The 12,500-nt window shown below is 41.3% G+C and overlaps 1 protein-coding gene across 4 annotated transcripts in view; it reads left to right on the forward strand.

The window, feature by feature from the left end:
* The window catches only part of FIGN (fidgetin, microtubule severing factor), a 101,008-nt gene extending 89,200 nt beyond the window's left edge, over nucleotides 1-11,808 (forward strand). For 3 of the 4 annotated variants that reach the window (XM_085325864.1, XM_085325862.1, XM_085325863.1), the window contains one exon: nucleotides 4,788-11,808. In XM_085325864.1, coding sequence (XP_085181990.1) covers nucleotides 4,796-7,039 — 2,244 coding nt within the window. In that variant the 5' untranslated portion in view covers nucleotides 4,788-4,795 and the 3' untranslated portion in view covers nucleotides 7,040-11,808. Of the gene's footprint in view, nucleotides 1-4,243; nucleotides 4,347-4,787 lie in introns of those variants that run through there. The other variant, XM_085325866.1, reaches the window with a different exon arrangement.
* Nucleotides 11,809-12,500: the final 692 nt, after the last annotated feature.

The raw sequence follows: 12,500 nt of genomic DNA on the forward strand, positions 1-12,500 counted from the left end.
GGCGCGATGTACGGCCGTCCCGGTGTCCTAGCCGTGGTCAGATGGGCGCGATGTACGGTCGTCCCGGTGTCCTTCGTTTAAAGCAAATTGTGGCTAACCGGGTTTTTTAATTAGAAGGTGATTGCAGGCTGTTGGACTTGCCTGTGGGACACACCGAACCCTTTGCTTTTCCACCTGGTGTATTCCTAGCTAGTAGTTCTACACTTTTTCATGCTTTTTAGGAAAATACATCAACAGAAACCATTCCRTTCAAATTCCACGGAAAGCTTAGTTACTTATGTTAATCTTCCGTACTGGAKCAACCCTGCAAGGGGCTGGGCGGTTTCACCTGGTGCTGAGGCTCCTGGAGGTGGAGGAGCCTTTGCGGGCACTGACGTGTGCAGGCGCCCGGACGGATTGGGCTCCCTCTAGGCATCCCYGTTGTGCAACATGGTGTCTGTGTCTTTTTGTGTTCAGGTTACAAAGTTTGTTAGCTTAGTTGTGAGATTTGGGCGTTTTTGTTTGTTTTTTGGCATTATTTCTTTCGGTTTTGTTATCTTCTCTGTAAGTCTGAATTTGTAGATGTGCTTCTGCCACATGGAATTAYGTGAAACTCATGAAATATTTTACATTTTCAGGTTAGGTGCACAAAAATAGAAGGGGGAAAAAGAATGGTTGAACACTTAATACAAAATAATTGAGTAATGAAATTGTGGACTATAATTAGTTTAAATGTAATTCAGATATATCCAACTGCAGGAATTATGGAGGAGAGTTATATAGCAAGGCTGTCAGGACAAGTAAAAATAGCAAAAAATAGCAAAAAGCAAAAAAAAAGCCTTCACTGCTTCTCATATATAATGTATTAAATTTATCTTAAAAGCAATTCTCGGATAAGTACATACCTGCACTTAAAGAACAGCATCCTTGCCTTTTGCTTTTTACAGCCCATACTAGCACAGTTTACAAGTTTCTTTCAGAATGTCGATAGCTTAGAGGATTCCTCAGTTAGCAAAGATTTTTTTGAAAAATGTATTCAGTCTTACATTGCTTCTGAATTTTATTTTCACTGGGTTAGAAAGCAAACATGCTACCTGCAGGACAGCTCTTTCTGTCAGAGTTTAAATAATGCTAAAGAGTAAGTTCTATATATGTGCTTATTTACCTGATTTTATATATTTATGTCAGCATTTGGATGCCTAACAAAAGAAATTGCAGGAAAGTATATCACCTCAAGCAAAATGCAACTAATAAAATACAGTTTTGAACACTCAGAGCAAGTTATTGCAAACATTCAGAAATTAGAAGGGGAGGGGAAAAAAAGAGTTTGCATAATTAAAAGAAACTGCAACTAAATTTTTATCCCAAATCATACATGTGACTCTTATCAAAAAATATTAAACTACTAACAAATGAACATAGCAAAGTTTGGTTCTTTTTTAAATTAATATCAAACTGAGGAAATGGCTCTGTGTGTCCCCTAGACCAGGCTATTCTAGTAGACTCCTTGTAAATATAGATTTCTTCACTGCATACTAATGCAAAAAATATGCTTATGGTTAACTATTAACCTGTGCTTCCAAACAACAMTAATGATTGCAATGTGCTGGAATAAATGCTTATGTTTCATGGAATGAGAACAGTCCTGTTCTCTTAAGTTTAAAGTTTTCAAAGCCTAATCCTGCCTTTACAGCCTTTGTTAAATGCACTGGTATTTAATATGCATCAATAAATAAACTTTCAATTATTGTGCAGTGAGCATATCCAAAGATAGCATGACAATGTGAAACTACTGGTCTGTCTAGCAATTATTCCAAGTAAAGAATGTTAATGATGTGATTTCACCCTCCCCTTTTAAGAGAGAATTCAGACTTCYGCACATTCTTTTGCAGCTTCATAACAAGGAAAATAAATTTGTCATAGGCAAGTAAAATTCAAAGAATTTAATTTTTACATTGTCTAAATAGATTTCCCCTCTGTGATTAGAAGTAGAATTAAGTTTTACTGTTATTATTATTTATAAGGCACGTGATCTGTTCTAAATGAAAAAAGGTCAGTTGATGGAATTTCTAAAGTATTTGTGAAAGATCTTTGAAAAACTCTCTAAGTGGGGACTGTATGATATATGTTCTTATACCCTGACCTAGTATATTCTTTCATCTCTTTAGTCTTCCTTTTACAAGCAATTAAAGACAATGTGCCAAAAGCATATTCATTAACTGCAGTACAAGTACCAGCGCAATCGAATTGTCTGCTTTATCCATGCCTGTTTTTTCCCTTCTTTCTCAAAACTTTTTCTGCTGCTGAGTGCATCCATTGCTAAGCATCTTTCATGGTTTCCATTCATTAATATCTAGTGAAGCATCAATCTGCTCAAGTTCTTGTTGCGTCCCTGCAGGAGAAGCTTTCTGTGTGTTGGTAACCTTACAGGCCCAAAATCGCAGAAGACATGTAGTGTTCTCTCTCGTTCCTTTTTTTTTCTTTCTTTTTTCTTTTTTTTAATAGGGCTAATGAATTTGTATGTCTTTTAGGCAGTTCTACATTACATGAACATTAATATTCTTTCCTTTTAAAAAGRCTTGAAGTAAATCCCATGACACTAGAAGAATTTTAGATACTGATTACTTGCAATTGGCTCTTGGTGATTTGCTCTTCAGATTTCCAGCTGAATTTAACAAAGTATGATTTCTGAAAAGCTTCTGATAGTTTCTCATTAAAATTGCATTTTTTTTTCATATGAGCATGATTTCTATAATTTCACTCAATTTCATGATACATTTACCCCCTTTGAAAGGCAGTGGTTGAAACATCAGAAACAATTAACAAAAAATATTATATTAATTCTAAATGAAAGAAATAAATCTGCCAAAAACTGGGCCTCAAAACTGCATTTGTCAAAAACGCTTTTCTGAATTAACTATTACAAGGTAAGTGTATAATTGTTAACAGACATTTTTCTCAAGTTGTCAAAGTGTATGAAAAATGAGAGAGAAAGAGAACGCTCAAAAAAAAAAAAAAAAACCCCATTCACAAGTAATCAGTGGCATGCTCGTGTGGATTTGCAGTACTTGTACTAATAAAATACAAGGCTCAATTAGTGGTACTTTGCAGTTTTCAGGCTAAATTTAACTGATTTGGTGATTTGCAAATGCGTGAATCCAAAAATAAAAATGAAGAATCCAAATGCAAATTAGTGCAACTGCAATAAAATATAATTACAAATGAATCTGTTGCTTTATTCATTTATTGTGTAATTACTGCAATCCTTCCCACCTTGTTTTCAGTATTTCTTAATCATTAAGTCGGAAGCATGACAGCAGTGCCAGCCCTGGCATGATTCCCTTTGACTAAAACCTTGTAAATTAACACAATTAGCACAGCATCATCCTGCTAATTAACTTCCAGTGTCTGGTGCAGTGGTTTCGCAAACAAGGAAGAGGGAGTCAGAAGGGAATAAACATGCCAGTCTGTTACCAAACTCTGCGCCGCGTTAGGCTTAGCTCAGCGAGGCTAAGCTGGCCATGTCAGATGCCGGAGTCAGGCAGCGAAGAGCTAAAGGGGCTGGGGAGAAACGCGGGAGGGGGTCGGGGCTGTCAAAATAGACTGCAGTAATTCAGAGGGGAGCTAGTGCCACAGATGCTTCATTTCGCCTAGGCCCCCTCCTTATCGGGGAATCTCTGCCAGAGGGCACAAGACTGTTTGCAAAAATCACTTTTGGTAATACGAGAGAGATTAAGGAGGTCTATTTGATACAGCTGTACAAAAATCAGCGATGTGCCTGCCGTGCATAGGTAAGAGTTGGAGGGGGCTATCTCTGCGCGGGTAAATTGCTCTTGCTGCACGGGGCGCGTTACRGGGGGAGGGGGGATAATTCATGTCACATTATTTGCAAGATTAATTGCTTTAAAATAGCAATTGTGTCCTGTCGTTATTTTTTTTTTCATTGATAGGGTTTTATAGCCAGCTGTGGAAGCTACAGAACTTTTAGGACTTGGCTTTATTCCCCCCCCTCCCGCCCCCTTTCTTTGTACCCTGGAGGCTGTGGAGGGGAGGGGGGAGAAGGAGCAAGCAAGGAGACTGCCAGACAAGTCATGCTTGTTTTTTTTTCCAGAGCCTCAACAACAGAACTGAGAGGCAGAAAGGAGCCAGTTGTAATTCATACCGAGTTGTAGGCTTTGTGTGATGAAAGCGACGGAGCGCTGCCTGGGAGATTGCTTTGCTGCACTCCACGAAGCAGATTTGAAACTGTCGTGGACCACTTTAGATGAGAGTTGGATTATGGAATGACCTGCTATGCCTGTGTCATATTGTTCTGCGCAGGGTGCATTATACTGCGCTAACTAGGTGCTCAGTACCAAATAAGAGAGGTATCCTAGATGTGATCTGTCAGCTGTGTCTCGTATTTTTATATTGGTTAAAATATAAAACTGAAACGGTGATGAGAGAGGACAGAGCAGTTGGATGCYGTGTGCGTTAACAATAAATCTGCACTCAGATTATTTAAAATGTAAGTCTTATTTGATTACTTCAAGAAATCGGGCGTTAGCGCTATTTTTTTAAACTGACAACCTCCCCCACTGAATCGACAAAAAATACGTCTCTGTGTGCATGTGCCTATAATAAACAAATCTGACTGTTTATGCTGCTTCATAAGRGCATTGCGTTTCTTTTCCTTAAGGACTTGTAGTGCTAAATACTGTGTTTTAGACAGCTGAAGAAGTTTGCAGAGAGTACATTCGAGAACTCATTTAAAAGCATCTGCAAAAGGCTAAGATCACTGTTAACTTTGTTTTTTCCTGCAACCACAGGCTTGAAGATGCAGTGGACGCCGGAGCATGCCCAGTGGCCAGAACAGCACTTTGATATCACTTCAACCACCCGGTCTCCTGCCCACAAGGTAGAAGCCTACCGGGGGCATCTGCAGCGCACCTATCAATACGCCTGGGCCAACGACGACATCTCGGCTCTGACCGCCTCCAATCTTTTGAAAAAGTATGCAGAAAAATATTCTGGTATTCTAGAAGGCCCTGCTGAACGGCCCATCCTTAGCAATTATTCTGAAGCTCCATCAGGGCTGGTGAACGGCCGGAAGAATGAAAGCGAGCCCTGGCAGCCTTCGCTGAATTCGGAGAGCGTGTATCCCATGAACTGTGTCCCAGATGTTATTACCGCCAGCAAAGCTGGCGTAAGTGCAGCCCTCCCTCCCGCAGACGTCTCTGCCAGTATAGGGAGTTCACCTGGGGTGGCCAGTAACCTGACAGAACCCAGTTATTCTAGCAGCACCTGTGGAAGTCATACAGTTCCCAGTCTTCATTCAGGGCTCCCATCTCAGGAATATGCCACAGGATACAACGGATCTTACTTGCATACCAGTTATAGCGGCCAGCCAGCACCTGCACTTCCTTCCCCGCATCCGTCCCCCTTGCATAGCTCTGGGCTTTTACAGCCCCCGCCGCCGCCACCGCCGCCACCAGCCCTCGTCCCAGGCTACAATGGGACTTCTAACCTCTCCAGTTACAGCTACCCTTCTGCCAGTTACCCTCCTCAAACCGCTGTTGGCCCTGGGTACAGCCCTGGGGGAGCACCACCTCCCTCCGCCTACCTGCCTTCAGGAATCCCTGCTCCTACTCCTCTGCCCCCAACTACTGTACCCAGCTACTCCTACCAGGGTCATGGTCTGACGCCCATTGCACCATCCGCCCTGACAAACAGTTCAGCCAGCTCTCTCAAAAGGAAAGCTTTCTACATGGCAGGGCAAGGAGAAATGGACTCCAGTTATGGAAATTACAGCTATGGCCAACAGAGATCTACACAGAGTCCCATGTATCGAATGCCCGACAACAGCATTTCAAATGCAAACAGGGGGAATGGTTTTGACAGAAGTGCTGAAACATCATCCTTAGCATTTAAGCCAACAAAGCAGCTAATGTCCTCTGAACAGCAAAGGAAATTCAGCAGCCAGTCCAGTAGGGCTCTAACACCCCCATCCTATAGTACTGCTAAAAACTCACTGGGTTCGAGATCAAGTGACTCATTTGGGAAGTACACCTCCCCAGTAATGAATGAGCACGGCGATGAGCACAGGCAGCTCCTTCCTCACCCAATGCAAGGCCCGGGACTTCGTGCAGCTACCTCATCCAACCACTCTGTGGACGAGCAACTGAAGAATACTGACACGCACCTCATTGACCTTGTTACCAATGAGATTATCAACCAAGGACCTCCTGTGGACTGGAATGACATCGCTGGCCTAGATCTAGTAAAGGCCGTCATCAAAGAGGAGGTTTTATGGCCAGTATTGAGGTCAGATGCATTCAATGGACTGACTGCTCTACCTCGGAGCATCCTTTTGTTTGGACCTCGGGGGACAGGCAAAACATTAATGGGCAGATGTATAGCTAGTCAGCTAGGAGCCACGTTTTTCAAAATCACTGGCTCTGGCCTTGTCACAAAGTGGCTAGGGGAAGGAGAAAAAATTGTCCACGCTTCCTTCCTCGTGGCAAGGTGTCGCCAACCCTCGGTGATTTTTGTTAGTGACATTGATATGCTTCTTTCTTCCCAAGTGAGCGAAGAACACAGTCCAGTAAGTCGGATGAGAACCGAGTTCCTTATGCAGCTGGACACTGTACTGACTTCTGCTGAGGACCAAATAGTAGTAATTTGCGCCACAAGTAAACCAGAAGAAATTGATGAATCTCTTCGAAGGTACTTCATGAAACGACTTTTAATCCCACTTCCTGACAGCACAGCGAGGCACCAGATAATAGTACAACTGCTCTCACAGCACAATTACTGTCTCAATGACAAGGAGGTTGCACTGCTTGTCCAGCGCACAGAAGGCTTTTCTGGACTAGATGTGGCTCACTTGTGTCAGGAAGCAGTGGTGGGCCCACTCCACGCCATGCCAGCCACAGACCTTTCAGCCATTATGCCCAGCCAGTTGAGGCCAGTTACATATCAAGACTTTGAAAATGCTTTCTGCAAGATACAGCCTAGCATATCTCAAAAAGAGCTTGATACATATGTTGAATGGAACAAAATGTTTGGTTGCAGTCAGTGATACTACTTTTAAAAAAAAATGTAATGAATGTTGGCACACACAGAACCTGCTACATAGGGTAGAGAACCCTTTTCAGTAGTGTTAAAATTGCAAAGGGTACTGGGAAGACTATGATTTACCTTGCCTCTAACGAGTCAGGGTAGACTTGAAGGAAAAGTGCATCAAACAAGAGCTGCTGATCTGAGAAAGCCACACATGACAGAAAGCGTATGTTGATGCTCAGTTCTGTTCAAGCTAGACAATACTCACCAAGGAGCAAGGTGCAAGTGGGTTGATTTCAGAAGGACATGAACCCTGTGTGTTGATTCCATTCTGCTGTTCTTGAGATTTAGTTGCTGTCAAGTGCCTGAAGTGGTGCTTTATTTTTTGTTTGCCTCACAATTACATTGGTGGCATGTGCTAATATAAAGAGCTTTAACTTCAAACATTATTGGACTAAAGAGATGAACGGTTGTGTTGCGACAGAGAACCAGATTTTTGCTATTCTAAGAGCAACAGTATTCCTCAATCCTGTCTGTTCTGCGGTGTTAAACTAAGAACAGGTAAAACAGGGTAATGGTAATCTGGACCTTAATTTCTGCAGTTCATTTCTTTTAATGTTCTGTCTGCAAAAACTCAGGAAAGTGATTGTGATTTGTACAGTACCTCAAAGGAATGTGTTGAAAGCACTATGTACTGCTGAGAGTTATAGGCTAGGCTTCAATGTTACTTTATATTAAATATGTATGTTTACCTCAACRATTGGAAAATGGCAAGGAAAATTACTTTGAATGTATCCAGGAAAGAAATAGAGTGCGGTATGACTGAAACTTTACAGTTTTGAAAAACAGAAGCAGAAGGATTTCCCGGTGTTAAGGAACGGTTCGTTTGCCAATTTGTCAGATCGTACCAGAGCAAAATGATTCTTCTTGTTGGTAAACTGTAAGAGTTTTCAGCGTATTGCTCCTTGATAATTATGTGATACAGTCTTTAGAAGGTGCATAGATGAAAAAAAGAGCCACTTAATCGGTTTATGTTAGCATCTGAAACAGTAAAACGTAAGATTYGGTAGGACTCCGGGAGGCAAATTACCTTAAGCTACGACTGCTGGCCTTTACCGGGCGGCTCTGGTTGTGGTTTGGAGGTGGTTCTGGTGAAGCTGTAGGGAACAGAATCAGCGCAGGTCACTGGCAGAGCTGCGGGCTGCAGAGCTGCGTGGAGCAACGCAGCAGACTGTGACCAAACAGTACAAACAGCAAAGCAAAACTGAACCCTCAAAATACATTTATTTCCCTTCCCAAACTGTAAAATTGAGTTTTTATTGTGTGTGTCCATTGTCCTTAATGCAGTCTTCATTTAGCATCCATTAGAAGTCTTGCAGGCTGGAGTGTGCCCACCATTATTTCTACCTCAGTTTTGTTACATTTCTCTTGGAAAGCAAAGTAAGGAATAGGGCAAAAACCAAAACCAACGCAAAAGTCAGATTACATTAGGAATGCGAACCTGCTAAACAAGTTTCAGAGAGCTGCTGTTTTTTTTTCCCCCCTTGAAGTCAAGCGTTTCTGTATGTTAGTGCTCTTTACCCCGCTTTTTCCTCCCCCCCCCCGAGGAAGAGAGAGAATATGCATACTCGGGTGTCTTCCTTCTGGAGAGTAGCTGCCATGTGTGGCATTTTGCTCGGTTCTCCCCCCGCCCCGGCTTTCCTTTTATCCTTTAATGCTTTATGTACAACTCTTTTTGTGACAGCTGACTGATGCTGGGTAATGTCTCTGAGCAGGAGCAGTGGATGTTGCAGCTGCCCAAAGCCTCTGCCATCGCGTGAGCAAAGCAGCCTGGCTTTTTTGAATGTATTTTTTGTTTGTTTGTTTACTTTAAAGAGACAGTAACAAAACTGTTGCAAAGCACTGGCATTTAATGTTTCTTTTAAGTAATGTACATTCAAAACCATAAAATATATGCACTGAAAAGCCCCAAGAAGAGAGATACCAATCTGTTACAAGACCATGTTTGTCTTCTCAAAAACTGTACAGAACTCGTCTGTTCCGTTAAATCAATGGAGACATTTAGCGTTCAGAAAGCTAATGAGGGATTTTGTGATATTGCTGGAAATTTATGACTCTTGGTTATAACTTTCCTTTATCTTTCTTTTAATATATATATAAATATATATGTAAATATATATTTAGATAGGTCATGCTAAAAACAGAGCAAATAAACCAAAATCTAATTTAAGATGGATTCCTGGCAAACATTTTGTCTATCTAAAACTTTGTTTTAAGCATAAAAGTATCATTTTAAAAACAGTGCCTTTCATTAAGGATATAAAAAGTAAGACTTAAGTACATCGCTTGCTTTTTTTGGCTGTTTTTTTTTGCCCCCTTCTCCCCTTTTGAACAGCAACTACAGCCTACAGTCCTTGTTAGGACCCAGTCTTTCTGCTTTCCTAAACCTCCACAAGCTGTTTCTTCATCCTAGTTGTTCCACCATCCTCATCACTGGGAAATCCAGATGTCCCTATTAGTTGTAAGTTCACACTGATTACATGGCAAGTTTTCTATTGCAGTTAGCTGACCCAATTTCTGTCTTAGATGTTGCCTTTCATATCTACCATTGAGCTGTGCTCATTTGAAAGGCTCAGGCAACTTCAGATAAACCAACTTTTGTTTAGACCACTTCTAAGAAAACCATACTCATAACTGATTTTTTTGCAGCTAGTAAAATGAATGCTACACACTAGTGTGGGTTTTTTTTCCTCCTCTCTTTTTATCCTATAGCAAAACCAAAAGCAAATGAAATTGTAGATGGTCACTTTGGCTTCCAGCTTTAAATCATTCTCTTCAAAAAGTCACTCTGGGAAATGGATTTTTCAAATGTTAACTAATGTGACAAGTTGGTAGAAACTGAGATGGTGTGAAAATGCAGCTTCCACATACACTCCCATGCACTGCAGGGGCTTGGTTCAGCTTTGGGGACAGCAGAAGCTGAAAACTTCACCCCTACCATGGCAGCTGCAGAGGAAGGCAGAGCTGCCTAAGTCTTTCCTTGCTAGCAGCCATCCCTGGAGGGCCTCTGAAAGAGCAAACTTGAGCAGGTAGCGTTCCCTGGAGAGGACACAGCACTTCTCCAGGCTTTTCTGGCCACCTTACCTCCCTCAGTAGAACTTCCCTCAGTCTAGGGGCTGAGCTGCCCAGTCCTGTCCTCCTTACTGCTTTCCTCTCTCCGCCAGTCAGCCTCTCGTTTCTCCTTAGCTGAGCGGGGCTCTGGGTGCTGGGCGCTGCTGAGCCGTCGCTTCTCCCAGCAGGCTTCGTTCCAGGAGGGTCCCAGCAGGAGGCAAGCCCCTTCCAGAAGCTGAGCACCCCAGAGCTTGAGTGAGTCCCAAAGATTAGGATCGTTTTTGTGAAGGGAGAAAAAATATATTCTAATGGTGTCCTCAGGATGAAATGTTTGCTAGTCTTTAAGTTTCCATAGAAGGAAGCTGTTTGCTGTTTCTTGCAGTTGGGCAAAGCCGGGGGCTGCAGCCGCACCAGCGGTCAGTGGCAGGTTCCCAAGCAGTGCTGCAGCCTTGGATTTTAAGAGCCTGAAATGGTTAATGATCATCTGCTGTGTCAGCCTATCACAGTAGATGCTTTATGTAGGTGGATATTTTTTTAATGTGTATACATTAGCTCATGTTCTTCCTTGTAGCTTTGTAACAATTCCTACGGCAACAAAAATAAAATAAATTGTAGGAGTAATTCTACAAGCTGAAGGATCAATATCAATTCAAGGAGGAGTTCATAATAACCTTATGTGAGACAGAAATGGAAATACTCTATACTTCTGGCATGTTTCTCTCCAAAATACTTAGAACGTTAGTGACACTACAGAAAAGTTTGCTGACTGAGCTGATCAATGGAATGTGAAAGCAGTTTACTTTAAGGCTATTTACTTTCATGCGGCATATTTATCTATTAGTCAGTTTGTATTCTACTCAAATGCAGATAGATGGGCAAAATGTTTTCTTGAGCATTACAAACCTACCGAGGGGGAAATAAACCATCTGACTAAAATACATAGGCCAAACACCATCTGGGTGTTTGTAGTGGCTATTTGGGGGCTATGCTCTGTAAAAATGGTACAAGGTCATATTCGGATGGGTTTTCATGGGATTTTTCATTAGGAGTTCATCTAGTCAAGAAGATTCCAATTAATTCCTCCATCAGGATGTTAATACATTGAATGCAAATTTTGAAATCCAACCAGGGTTTTCATTATCTGCAAATACGTACAACTTTGGGTAAACGATTGTTTTTATAATCCCCCTGCATTTTTCTCTAAACGCTCTACCRTGAGTACATTATTCAGATTTGAAGGCCACGCTTTGTCACTGAACAAGGCCACCAAAAGTTCTAGGGCCTCATACCCGTTCACTTACACCAGTCTCAAGGTGGTATAACCCTGTTGACTTAAAGGAATTACTCCTGATTTTTGCCCTTGTTAGAAAAGCCATCCCTCCAATGTATAATAATCTGTCTGTTGGTTTTCATTGTCGGCTCTGAAAGCTAACCTTGTCCTCGCAGCAGTAACTCCTTTCCATCTTGTATGTGTGCATGTGTGTATATAATATTTATATGTGCATACACACCATGTCCAAACAATGGCTTTGTCTCTTTACTTAAAAAAAAAAAAAAGGTCATTTAATCATCTGCAGATTTATATGAAGCACATTAGTAAACAAGGAGATATTAGTATTTCAAAATTCAAAAAAAAAAAAAAAAAAAAAAAAAAAAAACCCACCCAGCTGTGCTGGTGACTAACCAATACATAAACTGAAGCTCACACTCTGCAAGGACCTTTGGTTGACATTCGATTTTGAACCTGCCAGATGCATTTTTGTGAACCGGGGATACTGCATCTTTAATGAACAAGTCTCTACTCTTTCCCCTGTTTTTAAATACAACACAAGCAGTGTAGCACTAGGCACTGCAATTGTCAAAGACAATTAGACTGAAAGCAGGAAAATTTCACCTCCCTGTCTCAGTGATATGTAGAATGTCGGCAGTATGGGTCAGCCTTGCCACAGAGTTGTGTGAGAATATATGAATCAGTCCTATAGAATGTTAAATATTTATAAAATGGTTCTGTACTACACCAAGGTTGGGAGCACATTCATTCCTTCTTGTTGTTTTATAATAGAAAAAGGAGCAAAAGTTTATTTCCAAACCTAAACTTYGTGTGGTTCTTTTTTCTCTCTCTTTTTTTTTTAATGTTGTTTTTGTTCTTGTGGTTTATATGCAGTTGCTAGAGGCTTTTCATTTCCTTTTTAAAAATATTTTTCATCAGATGTGTGTTCAGACATTTGTTCTTTAAAACCATTTCTACCTCATTGCTACATATTGTACATGTAGTATTTATTTGTTGTCTTTTTTTGAATGTCATGCATTTCGTAAGAAAAAGACTTGTCCTTGAACTTGAACAGTCTACCTCAGAAAGACTGTCTTTA

Source organism: Rhea americana, unplaced genomic scaffold, assembly GCF_003343005.1.
Source record: "Rhea americana isolate MKP2758 unplaced genomic scaffold, rheAme1 scaffold_124, whole genome shotgun sequence".
NCBI lineage: Eukaryota > Metazoa > Chordata > Aves > Rheiformes > Rheidae > Rhea > Rhea americana.